General features: G+C 34.6%; 2 protein-coding genes across 2 annotated transcripts; one reads left to right on the forward strand and one right to left on the reverse strand.

The window, feature by feature from the left end:
- The first annotated feature begins 6,114 nt into the window (after window positions 1-6,114).
- LOC7460526 (probable pectate lyase 8) lies at window positions 6,115-11,481 on the forward strand. The gene is made up of 7 exons (XM_002297786.4): window positions 6,115-6,395; window positions 7,304-7,357; window positions 7,938-8,015; window positions 9,300-9,942; window positions 10,033-10,136; window positions 10,439-10,577; window positions 10,688-11,481. The coding sequence occupies exons 1-7, from the start codon at window positions 6,115-6,117 to the stop codon at window positions 10,907-10,909; spliced, it is 1,521 nt and encodes a 506-aa protein (XP_002297822.2). The 3' UTR covers window positions 10,910-11,481.
- Window positions 11,482-14,105: 2,624 nt separating this feature from the next.
- On the reverse strand, window positions 14,106-17,479 carry LOC7496075 (inosine triphosphate pyrophosphatase). The gene is made up of 8 exons (XM_002299251.4): window positions 17,302-17,479; window positions 17,140-17,204; window positions 16,978-17,041; window positions 16,867-16,876; window positions 15,704-15,735; window positions 15,505-15,617; window positions 14,530-14,606; window positions 14,106-14,433 (listed from the first exon to the last, which is right to left on the reverse strand). The coding sequence occupies exons 1-8, from the start codon at window positions 17,435-17,437 to the stop codon at window positions 14,322-14,324; spliced, it is 609 nt and encodes a 202-aa protein (XP_002299287.2). The 5' UTR covers window positions 17,438-17,479; the 3' UTR covers window positions 14,106-14,321.
- Window positions 17,480-23,216: the final 5,737 nt, after the last annotated feature.

The following is a 23,216-nucleotide window of genomic DNA, read 5'->3' on the forward strand; positions in this document are numbered from 1 at the left end:
TTCTTTCACCTTAATCTGGAAACAAAGGTCTACACGAAATGTACCCCATGGTCTCCGTCAAAGATTGAAAAATTCACATGCACCCAAAATCTATATACCGAAATACTAATTAGAAGTCACGCATTGGGTTCATATTCTAGAATTTCTTGATTTTAAATCCAAAAACATGCGTAAACCTGTTAGAGAGGTATCATGATTGGGTTTACAGAACAAAAAGAAAGTACTAAATAACAAGAATTCTTCAATTTCTTTTTGAAAACCCCAAAAATAATGACAAAAATGATAAAAACTCTGAAACCCTCTCAGGAATTGGCCGTTTTGCTCTTCTAGTTTTGAAGCCGGTGATGAGTTTGGTAGGTCAAAGGAATGGGCTTCCAATGCCGTGATTGGCGCCTGAGAAAATAGAATAGAAAAAAGAAAGGAGAAATAAACAAACAAATAAATAAATAAAGCACATTTTCTAGCAATAATTTCATTTGTAAACACGCAATTGCCTAGCTTTTATCCAAATGCCGCAAAATCAGCAGGGAACCGTGACAATCTGCCATGTTCTGTCGTGGCACCTCCAGGGTTAAAATCGTCATCGTAACTACAAAGTCGGCAACTAATTACAGAGGAAGAGAAAGAGAGATTGAAGCCTGGAAAGAGTACCAATTGAACGATTGAGTCGTGACCGTGTCTTATATCCTCCATGCTCATGTTCGGCCCTCCCCTTTTCAGTTAATTGAATAATTTCTCTCCTAACCCATTATTAACCCAATTTTTCCCATGCACTTTCAAAAAATAAAAATAAAAATCCTAAAAAAATACACTTTCAATTACGTTTGATCAAATTCCGTTGTTTCATGGTTTTTTGTTATTTTGATGTGTGTGTGTTTTTTGTGATATAAAGAATTTAGATACTGAAATAAGAAGAAAAGAGAACGAGGGACTAAAAAGAGCGGACGCTAAAACATAATAATGAGAGATTATATAAAAGAGAAAAAAAAGGAAATAAATTGGAGGATTAAACAAATTTTAAAAAATATATATATTGAAAAAGTTATTACACGTTAAGAAAAGAAAATTTGAGTAATCAGGAAACCAAGGTAAAATACAAAACAATATAATTACCTAATATTATTTCTCCAATTTACTTTTTCTTGTTTTGCAAAGGATCTCAAGCAACATAAATAGAGTAAGAGACATAAAGAGAAAAGGGACATATACATAAAGATTGGAAGACGATATTCTTGCAAAATAAACTAGCAAAAACCCAAACACAAAAAAGAAGAAGCACCAATCTAGAAAATCCAATGACAACAACCACCATCTCGGGCTCCGATTTCTTAGCAAAGTGGGAGGTGGTTGACACCGCCCACACTAATAGAAAGAGGGGATTTTCTACATTGTGGACACATCCACATGCCTCCTTTCCCCGGTAAAGCGTGCAAATAAGCTCTAAAAACCATACTATCATCTTGCCCTTGTATTGCATGCGTCAACATTGTTTTTTCCCCAACACTGTTTCAGCCTCTCTAGTCTAATTCCAACCAACTTGCAAAAGATCAATTTTGAACCCCAACATATGATTAACTTGTTTTTATAATTATTTGTGGTATATTTATTGGGTTTTAATTCATAAATACGTAGTTAAATATTGCTCATTGTGACGCATTGGCCGTCATATATGTTAGTTCAACCCAGGATTAGATGACCTACTATCGGATTTGATCATTGATGATTGATTATTATATATTTGAAATAGCAAATACATGTTTATGTCAGGTCAAATACATGTCTTTTTGTTAAAGTAGGGATTCAACCATCTTCATGCCCAAACTCAAAACCACTCTTTAATTTCAATTTAAAACATTAGGTTTAGTTAATCTCCAAGCATAACAAACACATGTCATTTTTAAGCAAACAACAATGTATCTTACCTTAAATATGATGAATAAGGTGATTATATATTTCTTATTATATAACCAACCCCCTATCCAGAACCTTTGAAATACCAGTTGAGGTTTTCTAGTTATCATAAAACTAGGTGACGACTCTTATTTTAATTTTACTTTTAAATTTTTCATGATGTCCCCTGTGATAGAATAACAACTTCACTATGTACCTACCCAGTAAAATATAAGCTTTGTTTGTTTGTATGAAAAATGATGTGTTTTGTTGTAATGTTTATTTTGATTATTTATTTTTGCATAGTTTTGTCTGATTTAATATTTGTTTATTTATGTTATTATTTCTTTCATTTTATTTCATATATTTGGTTTATCACGTATACGTGGATTGAATATGGAATTATGCCCATGCATCCACTACACCTTTTTTTTATTTGCATTACTTTAGGTTAGCAACAAGGAATTAATGGTGCATTGATGAGTTTTAGCCCAGACTAGCACACATGGAACCTCAACTCTCATTGAAAGTCTATTTAGTTGTGATTATAAGTGTTGGATCAACCTTTTAAGGTTTGTTTAGATAGCAAGAAACCCTTTTAAGACTATAAGTATTTAACCTACCTGTATGTAATGACTAAAACTTTTTTTTAGGAATGTCTTCCTATAATATCACATTGAGCAAGCCTAACATGTATGAAATATTAACCTGACATATAATATTTTAGGAGATGATTATAAATATAAAGTATATCATGAAACAATTCTAGAACGAGTTTGAGTTTTTACAACAAATAGAGGGGGACTGAGTGAGTCATGGGTTTTATAATGAATTGTATGAGCTAAGATATTTGTGCTTTATTATCAAGGTTAACAATCTTCAAATATGCTGGGAAAAATTGAATGTTCATGATAAATATGACTTTAAATAAGGGTATGAGAATCTAACAAAATGATGAAAACACTGTTACAAAAGCTAGCCATCAAAGCCATGGCACAATTTTAGGATTCATCATACATATGCTTTTACTTTTGGAAATATTGACATGGTATTTACCATTAAAGAGTATCATTAATTATTATAAATGCCTCAAGATGTGTACACCATCTACTATTATCATCGATGCAATGAAATTGTCCAAAAGATTTTAGAGCCTATTTATGTTAGTGAAAATATGGGTAAAGTGAAAAAAAAAACACATTAGAGGGTAGAATTAAGAAGTGTGAGAGGATTTGTTCCATAAAAAGCTGAAAGAGCAAAATGACAACACTAATAGAATTTAAATATTGGCTTTGGGTATTTATGGGTTGGTGTTGTTCCTCTTAGTATAAAGAATAGTAACAACATACCCAAAACACAAATCGATACCAAGAACAATTACCACCATTTTCCTTTATGAACCAACTCAACCACCTTACCCTTGTTGATATAAACTTGATGAAAGATGTGATTATCACTCGGGAAAGATAGACCATAACATTAAGACGTGAACTAAATTTAAAAGACATGTCAATTTGTTGATCAAACATAGCTGGATAACCTTTAAAGAAAATACAAATTCTTTTAATGTGAACAATAATCCTCTCCCAAATCATACAAGCAATAATAGAGGTATGAATGTGTTGTCATTCAAGGATGCAATGGTTGATCGGAATAAAACATCTTTATAAGTGTTGGTGGCAACTTTGTTTGATATGTTTGATAAAAAATCTCTATTGGTCATGAGTGAACTATTAAATAAGTATTTAACTGTAATGATATCTATTATAGGATGTGTTTTTGGGCCAACATGATGATTCTAGAAAGAAAAGGCAAACAATATACTACTTAAACAATAAGTTTATTGGTTATGCGTCTCAGTATATCTTCATTGAAAAAAATTAATGTGGTTTCGTATGGAGTGAAAAAAGACTCGACTAATACATGCTCTATTATACAACTTGGTTAATATTTAAAACGGGTTCAATCTAGTACATTTTTAAAAGCCTTGATTATTTAATAGAGTGGCACAATGGTAAGTTATGTTAATGAAGTATAACATTGTTTACATGGCTATAAAGTTAATCAAAAGCAATACTATAGTAGATCATTTAGCAAATAACGCTTTTGATAATTACAAGCCTTTAAAAGAAAGAGAATTCAAATAAAGATATGCAGACCCTATACTTTGACGAGACAAAAACACTTGTGGCAATGATGTGGGTGTTGTGCTCATTTCACTAACTAACGAGCAATATTCATGAGTTTGAGGCCATGTTAAAAAGGAAGGTTTAATAGATATAATGATCGTTTATTGATAATCTGTCAAGTTAAAAGGGAATGAAAAACAAAAGATGAGAAATTAAAGTAATGTCGTGAGTACCTTATTAAGCTAGCTAACCAATTTGAGGAAATCCATCTCACTCATCTTAGTAGAGCTAAGAATTGATTTTTCGATGCACTTGCCATATTAGCATTAATGATCCAAATTGGTTGTGACGAAAAGGAAAAGTATAGCCTGTGTGCATTAAGATAAAAAAAAATGATCATGCTTATTTTAGATCAGTTAAGGAGGAATTAGATGGGAAGCATTAGTGCGTATAAGATAGATAGAAAAATCTTAATGAGACTAGAAATGAATTATTTTTTAGATGGAGAGATACTATGCAAGAGGTTGACAGACTTTGCTGAAATGTTTGGATGAAAAGGAAATAAACAAATCTATATATATAAAAAAATGCATGAGTGTGTGTTGTACTAAACATGCCAATAAGCGTATAATGACATAACAAATACACATTAGTGGATACTTCTAGACTATAATGGAGAAAGATTGCAAAGACTATGTGCAAAAATATCATAAATGCTGGATTTTTGCAGACAAGATAAATACATTGCTAGGTCCTCTCCATAACATGATAATACCCTAGCCATTTGTAATGTGGGGAATAAATATGATTGCCCAATAAAATCGAAAGTAAGTTATGCAAATTGATTCATCTTGGTGGCAATCAATTATTTTACAAAATAAGTTAAAGCAATTGTTACACGAATATTACTCGAAAAGTGGTTAAAAGATTTATCGAGAGAGACATCCTTAACCAATATTGTTTGTTAAAAGCGATATTGACTAACAATGTTAAGAATTTATACAGAAAGTTGATTTAGGATTTATGCTGATTGTGGATGATAAAAAATATTAATTCATTAACAATTCAGGATTTTGATGTTTTGTTTTAGATTTTATTACAATGTTGGTCACTTGTAATTTTAATCCTTTAAAAAAAAAATTATGACAAGGTTAGTCACTTAATAATTTGGATTCATTTTTAAATTTTATGACAAGTTAGATCATATAACAATTTTGATCCATTTTTAATTCTCATATCAATTTGAACCTATTTAGATTATGTCTAGATTTTATCTTGAGGTCAGTCACCTAACAATTTGAACTTGTTGAAATTTCATTTAAATTTTATTTTGAGATTAGTCACCTTATAATTTGGACATAATTAGATTTTCATGTATTATCGTTTTTTTTTATATAAACTTACTATACAAAGTCAAAAAACAATGAATTCTCCAATATTTTTGTAGTGTAAGTATAGAAAAAAAAAATCCACGAAAAAATATATTTTCAATGAAGTTTTATCAAATTCCATTGTTTCATGATTTTTTTTTTGTGTGTGTTTATTTATTTATTTTTGTGGCAAGATAAAAAATACAGAATATAAAAAAAGAAAAAGAGTATTGAAAGTGAAATACAAATAGAAAGATAGTACGTGTTACTTAAGATAATAGGGAATAAAAAATATGTGACCAAAGAGAGGAGAATATAAAATAATAATGAAATATTATATAAAAAATAATTTTTTTGTGACAAAATAGAAAAATAAAAAAATAAAAAAAGTTTTAAAAGTGAAATAAAAAGAAGAGAGGATATGTGACTAAAGATAATAGGAACTAAAAAATATATGATTGAAGAGAGTAGAAATTAAAAAAATGATAAATTATATAAAAAAGAAAAAAAATTGAAAAATTAATTAATGAGGAAATATGGTTGTGAAGGAAGTTTAATTAATTGGAGAATAAGTAAAATAGAAAAATTATAAAAAAAGAATGAGAGAAAAGAAAGTTTAATTAATTAGGAAATAATGGTTACGGAAGAAAAAATATAATTGTTTAATATTACTTTTCTTGTTTTTTTTCTAGGAAAAAGAAATTTAATTAATAGTTTTTACTGCTATGTTGGCAAGGTACTGCATGGGTGGGTCTATAAAAAGGTCGTTTTGTGGGAGCTTTAAACTCCGACTCTACACTTGGTTCTTCTCTCTCTCTCTCAACTTTTTTTTAACTATTTCTCTGCATCATCAAATCTTTCTACAGAGAGAGAAAGAAAGAGAGAAATTGACAATGGCGGTGTCTAGGAAATGGGCTTGTATGTTTTCTGCTGTGCTTCTGTTGTTGTTCGTTGGTGTAATGCCTACTACTTCAGGAACCAATGGTGGGATCTCTGCTCTTACCAGGTATATATACGTGTACACACACACACACATAATGTATATGTATATTCCTTTTTCTTGTCAAAAAACAAGATTAGCTCTTCATTTCCTCTGTCTCTATGTTTGTTTTGTGTGTCCTTCTGGGCTAAGAGAAACAAAGCTTTCCCTGTCCTTTTTCTCTCTCTCATTATGTTCTGGTTAAAATTCTTTAGTTAGTTTTCATTTTTTGGTTTTGCAATCAAAATCTCACCTGCATCCCTTGGTCTCTATATGGGTATCTTTTGGACTAAAATCTGATTTCAACTGTGAATTTTTTTAAACCCCAAAAATTTTGCTACACGCAGTTCTCTTCTATGATTTTTGTTTCGTGAAACATTCTGTGCGAAAAAAATCATGGTTACTGTCGTGTAATGAACTTCTTTTGAGGCAGTAATTGAGAATTTTTGATATACTTTGTTACCGGGTTTGAAAATCTCATGATTATTAGAAAAGAAAGCTACATTATATGGTATTTTAATGGAATTCTGTCAAAGGAAAAAGATTAATTAGCAGAGGTTCCTTTTTAAGGTCTTAATTACTCTTTTTCACCATTTTGGTTCTCTGCTGACTTCTCTGTTTCTTGACACAACTCCTTTAATGCCCATTTCCACAAAACTAAACAGAGTTGCTTTCTCTTCATTAATGGAGCACACATACTTGACAGAGAGAGCTGGAGAGAGAGAGAGAGAGAGAGAGAGAGAGAGAGAGAGAGAGAGAGAGAGAGAGGGAGGGAGGGAGGGAGGGAGGGAGGGGGGGGAGGGGGGGGAGAGAGAGAGAGACCGTACAATTCCATTGTTTTTACTTTTCCCAACGACTTGATAACTATAATATCTTTTTCACTAGTTTATTTTAAAAAAAATCATTTTGGGTTTTTGTTTTTGTTGTATTTACAGGAGTGTGGAAACAGAGAAGGTACAGAGCTCAAGCAACACAACTATGGCGGCCAGGTATAACGCTAATTTTAACGGTTAATCTGAGCCGTTGTTTTATATGTAGTGTCTTTTTTGGACGGTCGAGTGTCTTTTATTTATCCAAAATAACCGTCTTTTAAGAATCTCTGGCCGTTGAGATCTTTAGATCTGGATCGTTTATTCTGTTATTTTTTACTACAACTGTGGATTCCTCGGTTAGATTAACGAGAAACCCCAGGGAGTCCTTTCTTTCCCATATTGCCCTCATACATTTTCTTGAATTCCACGTTTGTTTTCACTGCTCAGTTAAGGACAAAACAATGGTAGTTTAGTCATCAGGATTATCTTCTCGCCGACGAGTCGTCTCGGCCCGGTGGTTCCTCTTTCGTGGAGAAACGCGTCTAAACGGTTTCACTTAGCAGACAGTGACTGACGCCTTGAGCAATGCGCACACTATACTCTCTTCTTCTTCTTCTTCGTACATTGTACTTTGTTGTGTGTCCCACATTCTGTCTACTCCCTGCCTTGATTGGCACGTGTCGCTAGTCCTTAATTTCATGTACTCCTTCATACAACAAGGAAGGTGTTGATGTGTTTTTGGTGGCGGTTGTTTCAGGTCTCAAGAAGAGGCGGATGCATTAAATGAGAAAGCAGTTGCCGATAACCCTGAAGAGGTTGTTTCAATGGTTGAGATGTAAGTCTCTTTCTTCTCTCTTTAAAACTTGAGTAATCAATTAACAATAATGTGGTATTGCTATTGCCCTTTAATTACAATGCAACTTATTACTTAGAATCTATTTGAATTGACTGATAGAGGGATGATTTGGTGGTTATGGAAGGTGTTTAGAAAAGGGTTTTGAGAACTACCTCAGCTGTCCCCTTTTCAGATTTTTATTAAAACCCCATTTACTGATTTGATTAGTGTTTAATGTTTGATGATATAATGATTTTTTTCCGTGGGAAATTTCCCTTTGAGTTTTTGTAGAACTTGCACTTTATGAAAAGGGTTAGCGGGGTTCCGAGGAATATCCTCCCTGCACGTTCCTCTCTTATATCTGATGTGCTGTTGTTATTTTGACCTTTTTCACGCTGTTTCTCTCCACTACCTGCCAGCTACTGTAGTTGTAGTAGCAGGGGCAGTGAGGGAGTGAGATCTGTGTCTTTTGTCTACTGTTTCACTTATCCATCTATTGTACTTAAGGAGGTACAAATCATGCTTGATTATGAATAAAATGTCCACTTCATTAATATCTCTATAACCCACTGTTTTTTAATTAATTAACCTGCAGTTTTAGACACCTCCTTCACACAATTCTCTTCTTAAATGCATCAGAATGAAGCTTCGCCAATGAAAGGATGTCTTAATCGAATGCTTTTTTTATGACACGCTAGTCTTAACTGTGTTTTCCGATGATATTAATTGATTGTGACCGACAATTTAGTACTTTTGTCATCTTCCCATTTTTTTTTGACCGGCCTTTTAAAATTTCAGCTCAAAATCAATTTAATGGAGTTTTTTTAAGGCTTAGCTGAAGATGGGATACTGAAAATTCATGTAGTTGATTGTCGAGGGCATGTGGGTTCTTAATTTGTATTGTAGTTTTGAATGTGACAGCTTCATTCATATACATGTAAGCAGGACAAACATAACGGGCATGTACACCAAGAAGCCAAGATAAATCTTTCCGTTAAACTTAAAGACCTTATGGCCCTCACAAAATGACAAATTGTTTGTTTCCTGTTGCCATTAATCATACGCTTCCACTATGCTGATTTAGCTAGCCCTGGCTGTTGCCACCGACACAACAGATGCTAGTGTTAAAATGCAATCAGTAATTGTTGGATGCAAATAGTAAAAAAAAATGTTTAATGCTGTTAAAAAATCGAATTGGAATTATCAATGATAAGCTTGCTTTGACTAATTGGTTGAATGGCATCTATAATACTAATGCTGATAGCATTGGATTTGACATTGCAGGAGCATCCGCAACAGTACTGAAAGGAGGAGACTTGGTTACTTCTCTTGTGGAACAGGCAATCCTATTGATGATTGCTGGCGTTGTGACCCCAACTGGCAGAAGAACCGCAAGCGCCTTGCTGACTGTGGCATTGGTTTTGGAAGAAATGCTATTGGTGGCCGTGATGGTCGCTTCTATGTTGTTACTGATCCTAGTGATAATGACCCTGTGAACCCAAGGCCTGGTACTTTGCGCCATGCTGTGATCCAGGACGCTCCTCTATGGATTGTGTTCAAAAGGGACATGGTGATTCAATTGAAGCAGGAACTTATCATGAACAGCTTTAAGACAATTGACGGCCGTGGGGTCAATGTTCACATCGCTAATGGAGGGTGCATTACCATCCAATTTGTTACCAATGTGATCATTCATGGATTACACATTCATGATTGCAAGCCCACTGGCAATGCTATGGTGCGGAGCTCGCCTTCTCACTACGGATGGAGGACAATGGCTGATGGTGATGCCGTATCTATTTTTGGTTCAAGCCACATTTGGGTTGATCACAATTCGCTTTCTAATTGCGCTGATGGTCTGGTTGATGCTGTCATGGGTTCTACTGCCATTACCGTCTCCAACAACCACTTCACCCACCATAATGAGGTTGGTTTGCTGCTTGTTTTGGTACTTTCAATGTTACTTATTTTTCTTGTTGACGGAAGCTAATGGTGCTTACTATGCCATTTAATACAGGTAATGCTATTGGGCCATAGTGACTCTTACACCAGAGACAAGCAAATGCAAGTGACCATTGCGTACAACCATTTTGGAGAGGGACTGATCCAGAGAATGCCAAGGTAACATTTAATTGGACCTTTCCTATTGAAAGGACTTTGGCTTTCCGACATTGCATTGTTATTATTATAAAATTGTCTAAAAAAAATAACATGATAGAAATCATACCCCAATAATTGACCAAATTGTAATTATGTATAAATAGTTTCTTTAACTTGGCCAAGGAAGAAAATTGCCTAATTCATGAAACTAAACCATCTTTTGCTTGATATGATAGCTACTGAAAATAGATTGCGAGAAAGAGACCTTTTTAGTTTATTTTTGTTTATGCTCAATTCATGAATCTAAATCATGAATCATGCAGGTGTAGACACGGGTACTTCCATGTGGTGAACAATGATTACACTCACTGGGAAATGTATGCCATCGGTGGCAGTGCAGAACCCACCATCAACAGCCAGGGCAACAGATATAATGCTCCAGTCAACCCTTTTGCAAAGGAGGTACTATACAACTAGCTAACTCCTATCGTTTTCTGTCTCCTTGTTTTCAACGTTTACGGTGAAATGCACCACGCATAGGCTGGTTGTTGATGATTCACTGCTTTGAACAGGTGACAAAGAGGGTAGATACAGCCGCGGGCTATTGGAAAAACTGGAATTGGAGGTCAGAGGGAGACCTGCTGCTGAATGGTGCTTACTTCACTCCATCTGGAGCTGGAGCTTCGTCTAGCTATGCTCGCGCTTCAAGCTTGGGTGCCAAGTCTTCTTCCATGGTCGGGGCAATGACTGCTAATGCTGGTGCTCTTGGCTGCCGCAGGGCCCGCCAGTGCTAGTCTTTTCACTCAAATTTAAAATTTTGGCCAAAAAAAGGCCACTTAGTTTTCTCTTATTTATAATTTCTTACATCTATACAGTCCTCCTCCTACTACTGTTTCTCATGTCTCAGCCATTGTTTGTCCTGTCTATCTGCATTCACCAATCACATATATTGGCAAGTGTACATTTTTTACACATGTCATTGTATTGTCACACCCACACTATCTCCATCCCAGTTTGCCTCTGTTATTTCTCAACCTCGGCCTGCTTCAGTTCAAAAACAATTCCTCACACCATTATTCCAGGAGCAGGTGCAGAAGCGTTGTTCATTTGATTTCCTTTACCCTCCTTTCCCCCCACCTTTCTTTTGCCCTTTCCAGTTTCACATTTCCTTTCCTTCTAACTACCAGTCATGCATCTATCTTTCTGTGTCGGTCTCTGTCGGTCTCCACATACTGTCAAGTCTTTAGAGTCTATAGGATTTGAATGATTTGTGATCTTTTTTTAATTTTATTTGTGTAGTGATACAAGCAAGCAATACTACGGATTTCAAATTTGAGTCAATGGAAAGAAAGAAAAAACTTTGTCACGGACAATGCATAGAAATAGCAACGATGTTCTTTACCTTTTCCCTTTTCTCTGCTTTTTCTTTGGCAATGGATTCCTTCGCATATCTTTTACTTTTTTCTTGTGCAATTTACAAATGATCCCTTAGCTGTTCCTTTCTACGGTGGCAATGATTCTGTCATGTGCGCACCCGCTGCCGTCACATGATATAAAGCTATTAACCAGGCAGTCACTAGCATGATAACCTATCCAATGGAGTAACTTGCACCTATGCTTCATCGCTGGCCAAGGACTTCGTAATTTATTAATTATATCTTGAATCTATATCGACAGCATTTATGACAAGATCAGCCACGAGCTTGAATTCATGATAATGTTAATGTATTAAGCTACCCTTCCTTCAAATGGCAAATTGGACAAGCAAAAACCTTCATTAAGCTTCAAGGTCGACCAACACCAGAAGGGCACATTCTACTTTGCTGCTTCGGGTAGCATTTCAGGGTTTCTGTAAAATTTCTTTACATAGCTAATTAAACCCCTTATAAATCATTTCAGGAAATAGTGACTAGTCGTATGATAAAATCAACACACACGCAATGGTATGGTGAATTGTCACTTTCCATGTGGTTCACAAGGATCGCCACCACCATTGGGCAATAACTCAACTGTTGATTTATGGACAAGTCTCTCAGCATGTGATGCTTTTTAGACAATGGCCACAGAGGGAAATGGATAACCCGAAGGTGAGGTAGTTAATAGGTGTAATTCACATGGAAGGTTGATAAAAAAACGCATGGATCTGCACGTGAATTAGGGTCCCATATGGCATGTGAGAAGTTCTGTACCTGTGAGTGATGGGACCAATTTAATTCTTTAGCCAAGTTGCGCTCATTTTTAACAATACATACTATTCATATGAACGTTGCTAGAGCCTAGATCTGTCATCTCAGACCATCCTCTTGCAGTAACCATTTACGTATAGCGAGCTTGCTCTGCTTCAAAAACTTTCCATATGGCTTTATTGTTTTCACACCAAGATGTTCAGATTGGATTGATTGAATTTCTTTCGTTCTTGACACCGTAGCTCCATTCTTTGGTTACACTGCAGTGAAGCATCGTGGACAAACTGGAAACTGACAAAATGTAGAAACGTTGGAAGCAGAAACTAGTCGTTATACGACGTTTTCTACGTGTCATGAATTCTACCCAAGAAATCATGGGCAGAATTATATGGAGGGAGGGCATCTTACAGCTTGTTCGTTATTCTTGCGAATCCTAAGATTATTCTTGCAAGATCAGAATCTTACGTATACAAATCTAGGGGATGAAAACCAGAAAGGAAAACAAGTGTTTTGCTTTTGGGTTGTGGGAAAAATTATCTTTGCCATGATGGTCATCCACAGAATCTAAAAGAAATCCCAAGACTTAAAGGCACACACTAAAGGCAGGCAGGCATCTGTATTATGAAAAGGATGATTGATGGCTCCAACTTGGATGAGTAGGGCAAGAGTAGGATTGAATACTGCTTGTCGCAGACAAGTTCCTAACAATTAAGCCAAAATTGTTTCATGATTTTATTAGACATAATGACTCGTAACTGCTATCATAACATAATAATAGACTGCTACTGTTTTTGATGGAGCTCACACATGAGCCAGCTAAAAGAGTGAAATGGATAAGTTGTTTGTGCTCTTTATTTTTGTCCAAGCAGAAATAGAAGGGCCCCAAATTCCGGATTTCACCACCATATGGTGCCTGGCCTATTTGGGTAGAAAAGGTGGCATACGGTTCTAGGAATAGAATTTTAACACTTGTTTTTGTAGCATTTGGTACAAGTTGCTAGTTTGGTGATCTATTATGATATCAACCCAGAATCTCTGTTTAAGGAGGTGGAGGCTAAAAGAGTTCAAACACCGGCACTACCAATTCAATGTCAAGCTGATCTCATCTAGGCGTCTTCAACACTGGTACAAGCAACTGTTAACGTTAGTTATAGGTGCAAATGTAAAACCAAATCTGTTTTTTGCTCTGTTTGATACAGGTAGAGAGGTGCTTGCATATTTTTATGTACTTTCCTGGGAATGTTTATTTATTTTCCGTTAATTGGTTCCCCAGAAACACAATTTTCCGTGTATGGGGAAAATAAGGCCCAAAAGAGGCTCAGTTCCAGCAGGGAATACTGAATTTGGACTGGCTGTCAGCCAGTCCTCCTAAGTGCCTGCTCAAGCTTGAAACGTTGTGAGAGATACATTTCAGCCCTGAAAATGCACGCATCTACTATCTTGTAGGAGTTGAACTGCTAAGCAGCTGCAGCTCCCACTTTCCGGGGGCATGCAACAATAAATCTGTGCATGGAATGTCCATTTTGATCCATATGACCATCGTCATATAACAAATCCAGCATAATGTAACTTGAAAACTCTCAGTAGCATTAGTCTTATCAAAAACATTGAAGAGAACCAAAAGAAAACAAACATGCAATGATATAATCAGCACACTTGTGAACGAGATATCCAAAGATTCATAGAGCATCCTTTCCTGGTACCACTGATAATCTTCTAAGAGAGTCAGAGGTTAAATTTTGCTTTTCAATTAAGGTTTTAACATTACCTTTTCCACCTGAATTTGAGAGGGAAATCATTCATATGTTAAAAGGACTTTGAATTTCTCCATGCAACAAAACAGTAGTACAATTGTCTGAAATCCTTCTTCTTGATTCCCCTCAAAAAAACCCTTCTCTATTCCTCCTCTTCGTTTTTTCATGATACAAAACCATTATAGAGATAAGCAAGGGCAGCCAATGCAGCACAAGTAAATCTTTTTAACTGCCAATAATTCTACTATAGCTCACTCCTTTTAGAGTCATTTGTCTTGAAAAATGTATCCAGCTTCAACAAAGTGGGATTTCACCATATCAAGGGCCTTGGAGCGGTGAGAAATCTTGTTCTTTTCATCCTTTGCCATTTCCGCATAGCTGTAAAAGAAAAAAATAACACAATCCAGCAGCACCTTGGTTCAATTATTATGGAACACTGAGACAAAACAGCAGGAATCAAAGAAGGAAGATTACGTTTGCTCATGGCCATCAGGTTGAAAGATTGGGTCCCATCCAAAATCATTAGGTCCCCTTGCAGGAACTATCATCCCCTGAAAAATAATGCCACAGATCATACATTGGTAGTTTTAACTAGTGTGTGACAGTTTTCCTACAAAACGAACACATCTGAAATAATATATCTTTGATTCATCAAAAAAATTGTGATTTCTGGTTTTCAAGCACACAAAGAGCATGCAAAAAATCATTTTACTGAGTTGGAATTTAATGCTTGACAGGAAAGGATGAAGTAATGACTCCTAAATCCTATTTTAATTATCCCCTAGTCATTTAAGGGTCATGATTGTAAGTTTGATAGACTATTGCATTATCCAACCAAGAGCTTCAGCAAGATGATAATGCATCCAGAAATATCAGATGACCGAGAATGGGATGTGAACCTTAACTGGGTGAAAAAAAACTCTAACTAGCAAAACATAGGTGAAGTAAATAAAAGTAATCCAAACACATTATCCCGATGCAATCAGTTGAATAAGCCTATTTTTCAAGTGCTAAGAAAAAGGTGGAACTAAAAGTATCAGTTTTGCTATTTGTCAAATTTGATCAACTAACCAGCGAATTCTATGAAACAGAAGGAGGATCATATGCATTTCCTCTTGAAATAACCGCTAACAGAGCTGTCAGTTCTTCTCAACTCTTCTGTTAAAGAGTGCTCATTCATCTTTAATAGACAGTCTTAACTTTTTATTGACTTGCATGCATCAATGACAGTAAAATTTATAGGATAGGTTACTGCCTAGAGAACGATTTTGGCCAAAGTTTGGTCATGATCCCTTGTCAGATTAAAAGGGCATAGCGGCCTCCATATTATTTTGTGCAAAAGATTGAAGAGAAGCTATTTACTTATTTATATCACATATCCATCTTAAAAGAAAAGAGACTTGGAGAGGGGTACATAATAGATTCTTTTATGTTCTGAGAAAAGCATACCGGAGTTTTCCCAAGGAATGTAATAGGTTCAACATCAGGCCCAAGAGCGAAAGAAAATGCACATAAAGCATAGGCTGATTTGTCCTCGTATGCCATTAGCAAGTTGTTCAGACCTTGAAAAGTGCAAAATTGTTAGGCAACTTGACAAAAAAAACAATATAAGAAATGATAGGAACAAAACACTATGAAAAGAACAAACCTTCATGACCAATCTTCTGCAAAAACCACTTTCTGCATGAATCATAATCATGTTAGATGATGGCAGCAAAAGAGCACGGAACAACATTGTTAGAACCAAATTGTTGAAAATAACACCAAAAAACTACTAGATGGAAACGTATCATTTTCTAAGGATACTGAATCATCAACTCTTTTAAAAGTCAAGGTTGAGCTTGGTAAGAATAATAATTTTGAAATAGTAAAGGACAGAAAAACCATGCCTATATCATTGGAAAAAATAAAATAAAATGATAAGGCACCTACATTTACATATTTATCTTCATTTGAAAAGAAACAGAAAGGAAATAGGAATAATAAAAGCAATTAAATAAGGTTCGCAAAAAGCAGATGGCAAGATGAGCATCAAACTCTTTTATATCCTATGGCAGTTAGATCTTCTGGAGGAGTTAATGAGGCAAGGGCATTGTAGTATTAGAAGAGAATCTTCCAGTTCTTCTTTCTACTTTACCTCAATGAACAGAACAAGGTTAAAGCTGCACATAAAATGACAAGATGAAACCTTTTGTTGCATGAACAATCTAAGCAGGTGAACAAATAAGTTGCATCTGTTGACGAGTTGATTATCATGTCAACACTGTTTGTTGGCCTATTTACATGTTATTATGATGGATAAAACATACTTCTTTAAAAAATTAAAACAACAGAACAGCTACTGAAACTTTTTTTTTAATAAAAGAAGTCAACTGTGAGTTTAATTCAGGAGCTTCTGAAGATTCAAGAAAACCTAAATCTCAAACTATTAACCGATGAAATATTCCTCAGGACTATGTTTTACTTCCCTGTAACAAAATCCTTGTGACATTGGAAAAATGGGATGGTTCATGGCCCCTTTGGTTAAATGTTCTGAAAAGTCTCATGATTTACATACGTTCAATGGTAACCATTGAAATTCTAGCTTTAACACACCAGCATGATTCGGGCATCCAATTTAGCCTTCTTTCATCAAGCTGAAATCTCCCTAAATTCCTGATTTCCCTCCCATGAATCATTCTAAAATTCCTCTGATCCAAAATTCATGAAAGTAAACAAGAAAAAAATGTACTCCATAATTAGAAGGCCTCACAACAGTATAAAAAGAACAAAACTTCACATCGACAATAGAAGAAAATAATCACAACTTACATGTATGGCCCTGCAAACAAATGCACAAAAAATCATAAATCAAAAATAAAATCATACAAAAAGAAGAAGAGCGACAACAACAAGTTAACAAACAAGCAAGATAATAAGTACCCGGAAGACCCTTTAAGGCATTGAAGCAAAGACAAGTATCCTCCACCAAAACAGGCCCATTCACCTACAATTTCCAATAGAAATACACACATTATTTATTTATTTGCACACACAAAAAAAAAAACCTATGCACACAAAGATATTCGGTGGCATATATTGTACCTCTACGGCAGCCAAACGAGCCTTCTCTTTAGAGATTTCTTCAGGTTCTCCTTGCAGCTCGGGTACTGTAAGCACCGAGAGCAAAAACAACAATCAACCCCATGATCATATAATTTTTATTTCCCATAGAGACAAAAACACATAGAGAGAGAGAAATATCACAGTCAAGCTTGAGAGATTGGAAAGGAATGGATTGGCCGAGTATTGCACGGACTTCTTCAAGCTTCTTTGCGTTTCCGGTCACGAATGTCACCGGTCGTGACAACAGCACTCCCGAGGCTGCTTTTGCCACCGCCATTTCCTCTTTGCTTTTTTTTTTTAGACTGTTTTCGAACAAAAGGGTGAAATGGATTCATCCATACATAGAGGGACGAAACTGGGCCCAATAATGAAGTCCATAAATGCTTAGTTAGACCCAACTTATAAGGACCCATAAACAAACATATAGCCCAGACCATTTAAAATATAAATCATGAACAGAAATAAAATTTGTGTGGAAACTTTTGCCCTTGTAGATTCATCAATATTCCACTTCTACCCTATATTTTAAAATTTCTTATATTACCCCTTGTAGTTTTAAAAAATTTATAGTTTAATCCTATTTTTTAAATTCTCTTTTGAGCTTTTTTAAGTATTTTTATGAGATAAACATTAAAAAAATGGCTATTTTACCCTTCTCTTATAAACGGAGTATTCTCTAGCAAATTAACTTAGTCTTCTAAGAGGAAATTACTCAACAAGAAAAACAAGGCAAATGTGTAGCAGCCGCAATAAACTACCCAAGAGACCCGATGAAAAATCATGGATCTTTACTATTCTTTGTACTGGGCTGACCATAGCATTTGTAAACACAGTTATGGGCCTTGTCCCCTAAGCCCACATTATTTTTTAGATTAATGGTTTCTAAAAAGGCCCATATCAAACCCATTGAAAACTTTTGTTTTGGGCCGGACTTGAGATGTAGCAAAGGCCGCATTCTGTGCTACACTTGTTTTACCTAAAGAGCCCTTGCTTCAGTCACTAGTCATATTTCTTGAGATGGTGTGCAGATTGGTCCCTGATCAAGTAGAACAATGATATACTCAAGGATAAAAATGAATATATATTGTAAAAGGCTGTACATAATTGCAACTTATACATCACTTCAACGAGTGCTAAACCAAAGGATAAACTATGAGAGAAAAATAGAAATACAACATATTCCATGATGCCCAAGAGGTCTTCACTGGCCCAAAATTAATACACCGGTCATTATCGATAACATGGACCAACCCAATTCTATTTTATATCTAAGTCTCATCCAAGTTATTAAATTTGATTCAAGGTACAAGTCACGAGTTGAATAAGTTAACTGTATCAATTAAAACAATATTATTATAGTTTTTTTTTTTAAATTACAACTATGTCATTTGAAAAGAACTTTTTAAAGTTAAATAAGATTTTGATTGTATCTACTAAATTATAAATTAATCAACTAGATTAATCGAGTTAAACTGAATCAATTGTTGATTTTTTTTTTAAACTCGGCTTAAGTTAGGGGTGTATCAACCGGATACTAAGTTGACATGCTAAGAGGTTAGATTTAATAGCACAAATATATATTTTTTTTTATTTCAGGAGACTTTTTTTTCTTTTATGAAGATTCGTGCATGGAGTATTCGAAGGCTCGAAACCCCATCAGACCAGCACGGGCTCTCTCCAAGTAATGGCAACCCCTTTTAGTATCTAGACTGAATGAAGTCAAGAGAGGCAGTGTCATGAATTTATTGTTCATAAGATGATCTGCTTCAATTAATGCTTGGTAATGAGTTCTTCATTATTTATCTCGAGGGTCAGTCCATGTCTCCTGCACATGAAGCTTCACTTGATTCTTATTCATTCTCCAAGCCTAAATATTGCTTTTGCACAAAAGGAGTTGAAGCCATTTCATGAACAATTCAATCATATTACCAAACCATACTTCGTATCAGCACCAGGAAAACAAAAAAAAAAAAAAAAGAGGGAAAAAAATAGACAACTTGATCCATTGGTTTAGTCCAAGACAAATCGATACTGAATATATCAGCCATTTTTGAAATGTAGAAGGCAGGGAGGGCAGTGGCCACTGGGGCTAGGCTAGCTTGCGAGGTTGCGACAAAAACAAAAATCTATATAGATTCCCATCGGGGGAGTTCCCAAGGCCACGACCCTTGAAATAGGGAACTTGAAGCTGCGCCGTTTAGCTTTAATTTCTTTTTTATTATAGATTTTTTGGCCCTTTATGGTCCCGAATAAAGTAAAGCAAACAATTTAATCCCTACAAGGAAAAAACACTTTACTTTATTGATATAATAGCAATATTGCTATAACTATACCGTATTGTTCATGGGATATAATAGTATAAAATCAAGAAACAGGCTTGGTTTTGGTCAGGCAATTAGTGGGTTTGAAAATCTGGATTCCCTTGCTCACGTGATATGGTCTCAAAATCAGGGATGTGCTGATGAAGCTAACCCTCCACTCTCTGCTCAATCCACTCAAGTGCCACCGAGTTTATGTTATTATTTTTAATTATTTTCTCACTAACAAGTTTGCCTTCTCTTTCCTTTCCCTTCTTTTGATGGCTGGAGAGTGACCCCCTTGCGGGCATGGTCGCCTGTGAGAGTTCCCTGGCCACATGATTGCTAGCTTTAGCCTTTAACTTCTTGCCATGGTCATGGTCAACATCTACGTGCATTTAATTCTCCTATCATGGACCTTGTGGGTCTATTTATGAATCGTTCTTGACCAAATTATTTTTAGGTTTTTCATTTTACCAGATTCAGATAGTAGAAGGGCCTCCGATGATTCTTAGGTATTTAGATATGGAAAGCAAAAGAATTCCATGGATGTCAGATTTGATTCGAATCCATGCATGCTGAAAAAAAAAAAAAGAGATTCCATTTCCCTGATTTGCTACGTGTGTTCTGTGAAACCCACCATATTATAGAGCTGACGAATGCTGCCATTTTGTTTTTAATTTATACCTCATTATCAGAAAAAAAAAAAGTGAGTCAATTGACAAAGTAATTCATGATAATCAGATATTTTCTTTATTCATTAATTCCTCATCAATGCCAAAAATTTCTATTATATTTATTATTCAATGAATAAAAAATTTATATATTCATACTTTATTCCTTCAAGTTTCAAGTATTCATACAAGTATATATTATTTATTATTCAATGTAAAATAAAATAATATATATGCATGTATTTATGTGTGTGAATGTGTGTATTATATTAATATTGAGATATATATTGTATTTAAAAATTATAAATGTTCCATGTATATATCTATATAATATGAATATATATATTAATTTCAAGTTAAGTTTAAGTAGGGTTTAGTAACTTCTATATTTTAGTTATTATCTATCATGATAACTATAAAAAAAACCACTCATTCGGTCCATTTAGATTGATATCCACGAATTTGGATAAAATCGCTATCTCTACATAAATTATATATAAATAAAGCTACACACTCACGTGTGTTACTAATTAGCAGGCTTGAGCTTATGCGTCCAAAATTTGAATTCCCCACCGTCAAATTATGTAAGAAAATTGTTTCAGATTTTCAATATAGTTGGTACGTGGAGCTACATGTATAAAGTAGGTATAAAATGAGAGAGGGGGTACCGTGCATGGTTTTGACTGTCATTGAAAATTGAATGAATATGTTTTTCTGGCCCCTCATTAAATTGAATATATTACTGAATGTTGTTGGTGACTCGCATGATATTAATCTTTCTTGTGTGTTGAAGATGCCAGTGCAGACCTTAACTTCTTGTTCCCTTTTAAAATCCATTGATTCTCCTACCAGTCTTTTATTCTCCAGACCTAAACATAAACAAATGTCTGATCCTAAGAAATTTTGGAGCTTCTTTCGTAATATATTAAAACACACAAATTAATAACATTGGATCTAACAGTGATATATCTCTAGTATACCTAATAATCTCTTTGTTCGAAGGATGCTCCAGCTGTATAATATATACATCAGCTCGTCAGGTTAAAATGCTTCAGCAAAAATGTTAACCAGCTAGCTAGCAGCGCCCTTGGAACAGTAAAATGCACACAGATTAAACTTAAAATAAGGCTAAAACTTGTAACTTTGCTTGGTTTATGTAGATTGCTAAGCCACGCTGACTGCGCATGATCTTACATGATTCAAGCTTGCTGGGCAAGTGATCATTGACTGGTTACTTCCAGTGCAAGTTTAAGGTGATAATTTGCTTGTTCAAGGTAGTCAGGAGATGTCACAAAGCCTCCTAGCTAGCAAGCTGACTCCTAATTACATAGCTGCAAAATTGCACCTTGAAGTTCCGTTTTTCGAAGTATTGTTGTCTAGAATTACAGGTTGATGACCCAAATAGATTATACAAATTAGGGGATGTGGCCGGAGCTGGTCTAATATCTTGCAGACCATTTGTATATTGTAACGTCGTAGAATCACACCGGAAATATTGCTCTTCCATTTTTCATGCATTTTGGTAATGACAGAACTAATTAAATACTTTATTATGTCCTCTTTTCAAGCTGGTCGGGAGCTTTATGACAAAAGCTTTTTAGTTGATTTGATAATTACTTTTCAATTAATGATATTCTACGACAAATTAATCAGTTTTATTTGGTAACCTTATATAAGCTTAGAGTTTAAAAATGTTCCAAAGAAGATTAGATGACAGTGGAGGAGTCTCGCTTCTTCTCCTAATTAAGAATTCTGTTAATTATAAGTACACCCCTTAACTATATAGAAAAATTCAAATTGGTCCTTAATACTAAAACAATTTCAATTCTGCATGAAACGTAACAATTTTGATGTCGACCCTTCCACATATTTATAAAACCGTTTGAAATTGGTCCTTATTCTGAAACCATCAGGAAAGTTCCTAGCTCAAAGACGTTGAAAGTTTTTGAGTTGTGAACTCGAGGACTGGATTGAAAGCCTTTTAAGTGATTCAGGGGCATATTTATAATTGCATCTAAACGTTAATGACGTGGACATCCAAGTGATTTCAACATAATCTAATGTAAAACGTCACAATATAGGATCAGTCCATTGGAAAAATAAAAGTGGATAATATTAAAGGGGATTGTTCCCAACATCTTTTTTTTTAATAAAATACTTTATAATAACTCTGACTTAGTTTCATAAAAGAAAAGAAAATAAATTCATTTATAATACATGGTATAGAATTGATATTTAATATGCTATTAAGATTGCTAAAATAAAATTATAGAGTTATATATTTTTTTTCGTTATTTTTTTAAAAATTATTTTTTTAATTTTATACTTTAATAATGAGTTAGTTAGAAACTAATTTTTGTAATTTTTTTATTTGTTTTTTATGAGTGAATCTTGTTCTTATGACTCAGGTTGCAGGCTTGATTTTTTTCTTCTATGTTTACTTGAGTTTTTTTTTTTTAAATTAATTTTTTTTTTCATTCAATATTTGATTGATTGAAATTGAGCTTTCTAATTTGTTTTTATTTGTATTCTATAGGATTACTATGATCTCATAATTCAAGTCGCAAGTTGGTCAGTCAATCCAATATGTTATTATTTTGTTTTTCTTTTTAATTAAATATAATTTGGTATATTATAATTTCAATATTTTAAAAGTATACACATTATGTTTTAGGCTTTGTAACATCATTTTAATCTTTTATAGTTAGAAAAAAATAATAATTCAATGCGGGGAGCATCACAAGTCAAATAGGTAGGTAGCATGTTATATATAGTAAGCACATTGCCTCTTACTCTTTTTTGAAAAATAGTAGACATCCTTTAATTTCTTTACTTCTATGTATATAAAACCCAACCTTATTTTCTGCTGAACAATCCAAATTAAACAATTCTTTGAAGATAAACAAAGAAAGATATCGAAAAGTCATGTGTACAATGTCATGCGTTGCCTCTCTTCTCTGCGTGTGAACCCGCCTAGCAAATCCTTTTTTTTTTTTATATGTGACGAAGAGAGAGATTATTGGGATCCTAGGTGAGAGTGTGTGTGGGGGTGGGGGGGGGTGGGGTGGTGGGGGTGGTGGTGCAG

This window comes from Populus trichocarpa, chromosome 1 (assembly GCF_000002775.5).
Source record: "Populus trichocarpa isolate Nisqually-1 chromosome 1, P.trichocarpa_v4.1, whole genome shotgun sequence".
Taxonomy (NCBI): Eukaryota; Viridiplantae; Streptophyta; class Magnoliopsida; order Malpighiales; family Salicaceae; genus Populus; species Populus trichocarpa.

Bases quoted from the DNA above. Each gene is read 5' to 3' on its own strand.
- LOC7460526 (XM_002297786.4), top strand. From the start codon at position 6,115: ATGTTGGCAAGGTACTGCATGGGTGGGTCTATAAAAAGGTCGTTTTGT. The intron at 9,943-10,032 runs GTTGGTTTGCTG...CATTTAATACAG, and splicing joins ACTTCACCCACCATAATGAG to GTAATGCTATTGGGCCATAG. The intron at 10,137-10,438 runs GTAACATTTAAT...TGAATCATGCAG, and splicing joins CTGATCCAGAGAATGCCAAG to GTGTAGACACGGGTACTTCC.
- LOC7496075 (XM_002299251.4), bottom strand. From the start codon at position 17,437: ATGGCGGTGGCAAAAGCAGCCTCGGGAGTGCTGTTGTCACGACCGGTG. The intron at 17,042-17,139 runs GTACAATATATG...TGGAAATTGTAG, and splicing joins CTCGTTTGGCTGCCGTAGAG to GTGAATGGGCCTGTTTTGGT. The intron at 14,434-14,529 runs GTAATCTTCCTT...TTTCTTTTACAG, and splicing joins CCTGATGGCCATGAGCAAAC to CTATGCGGAAATGGCAAAGG.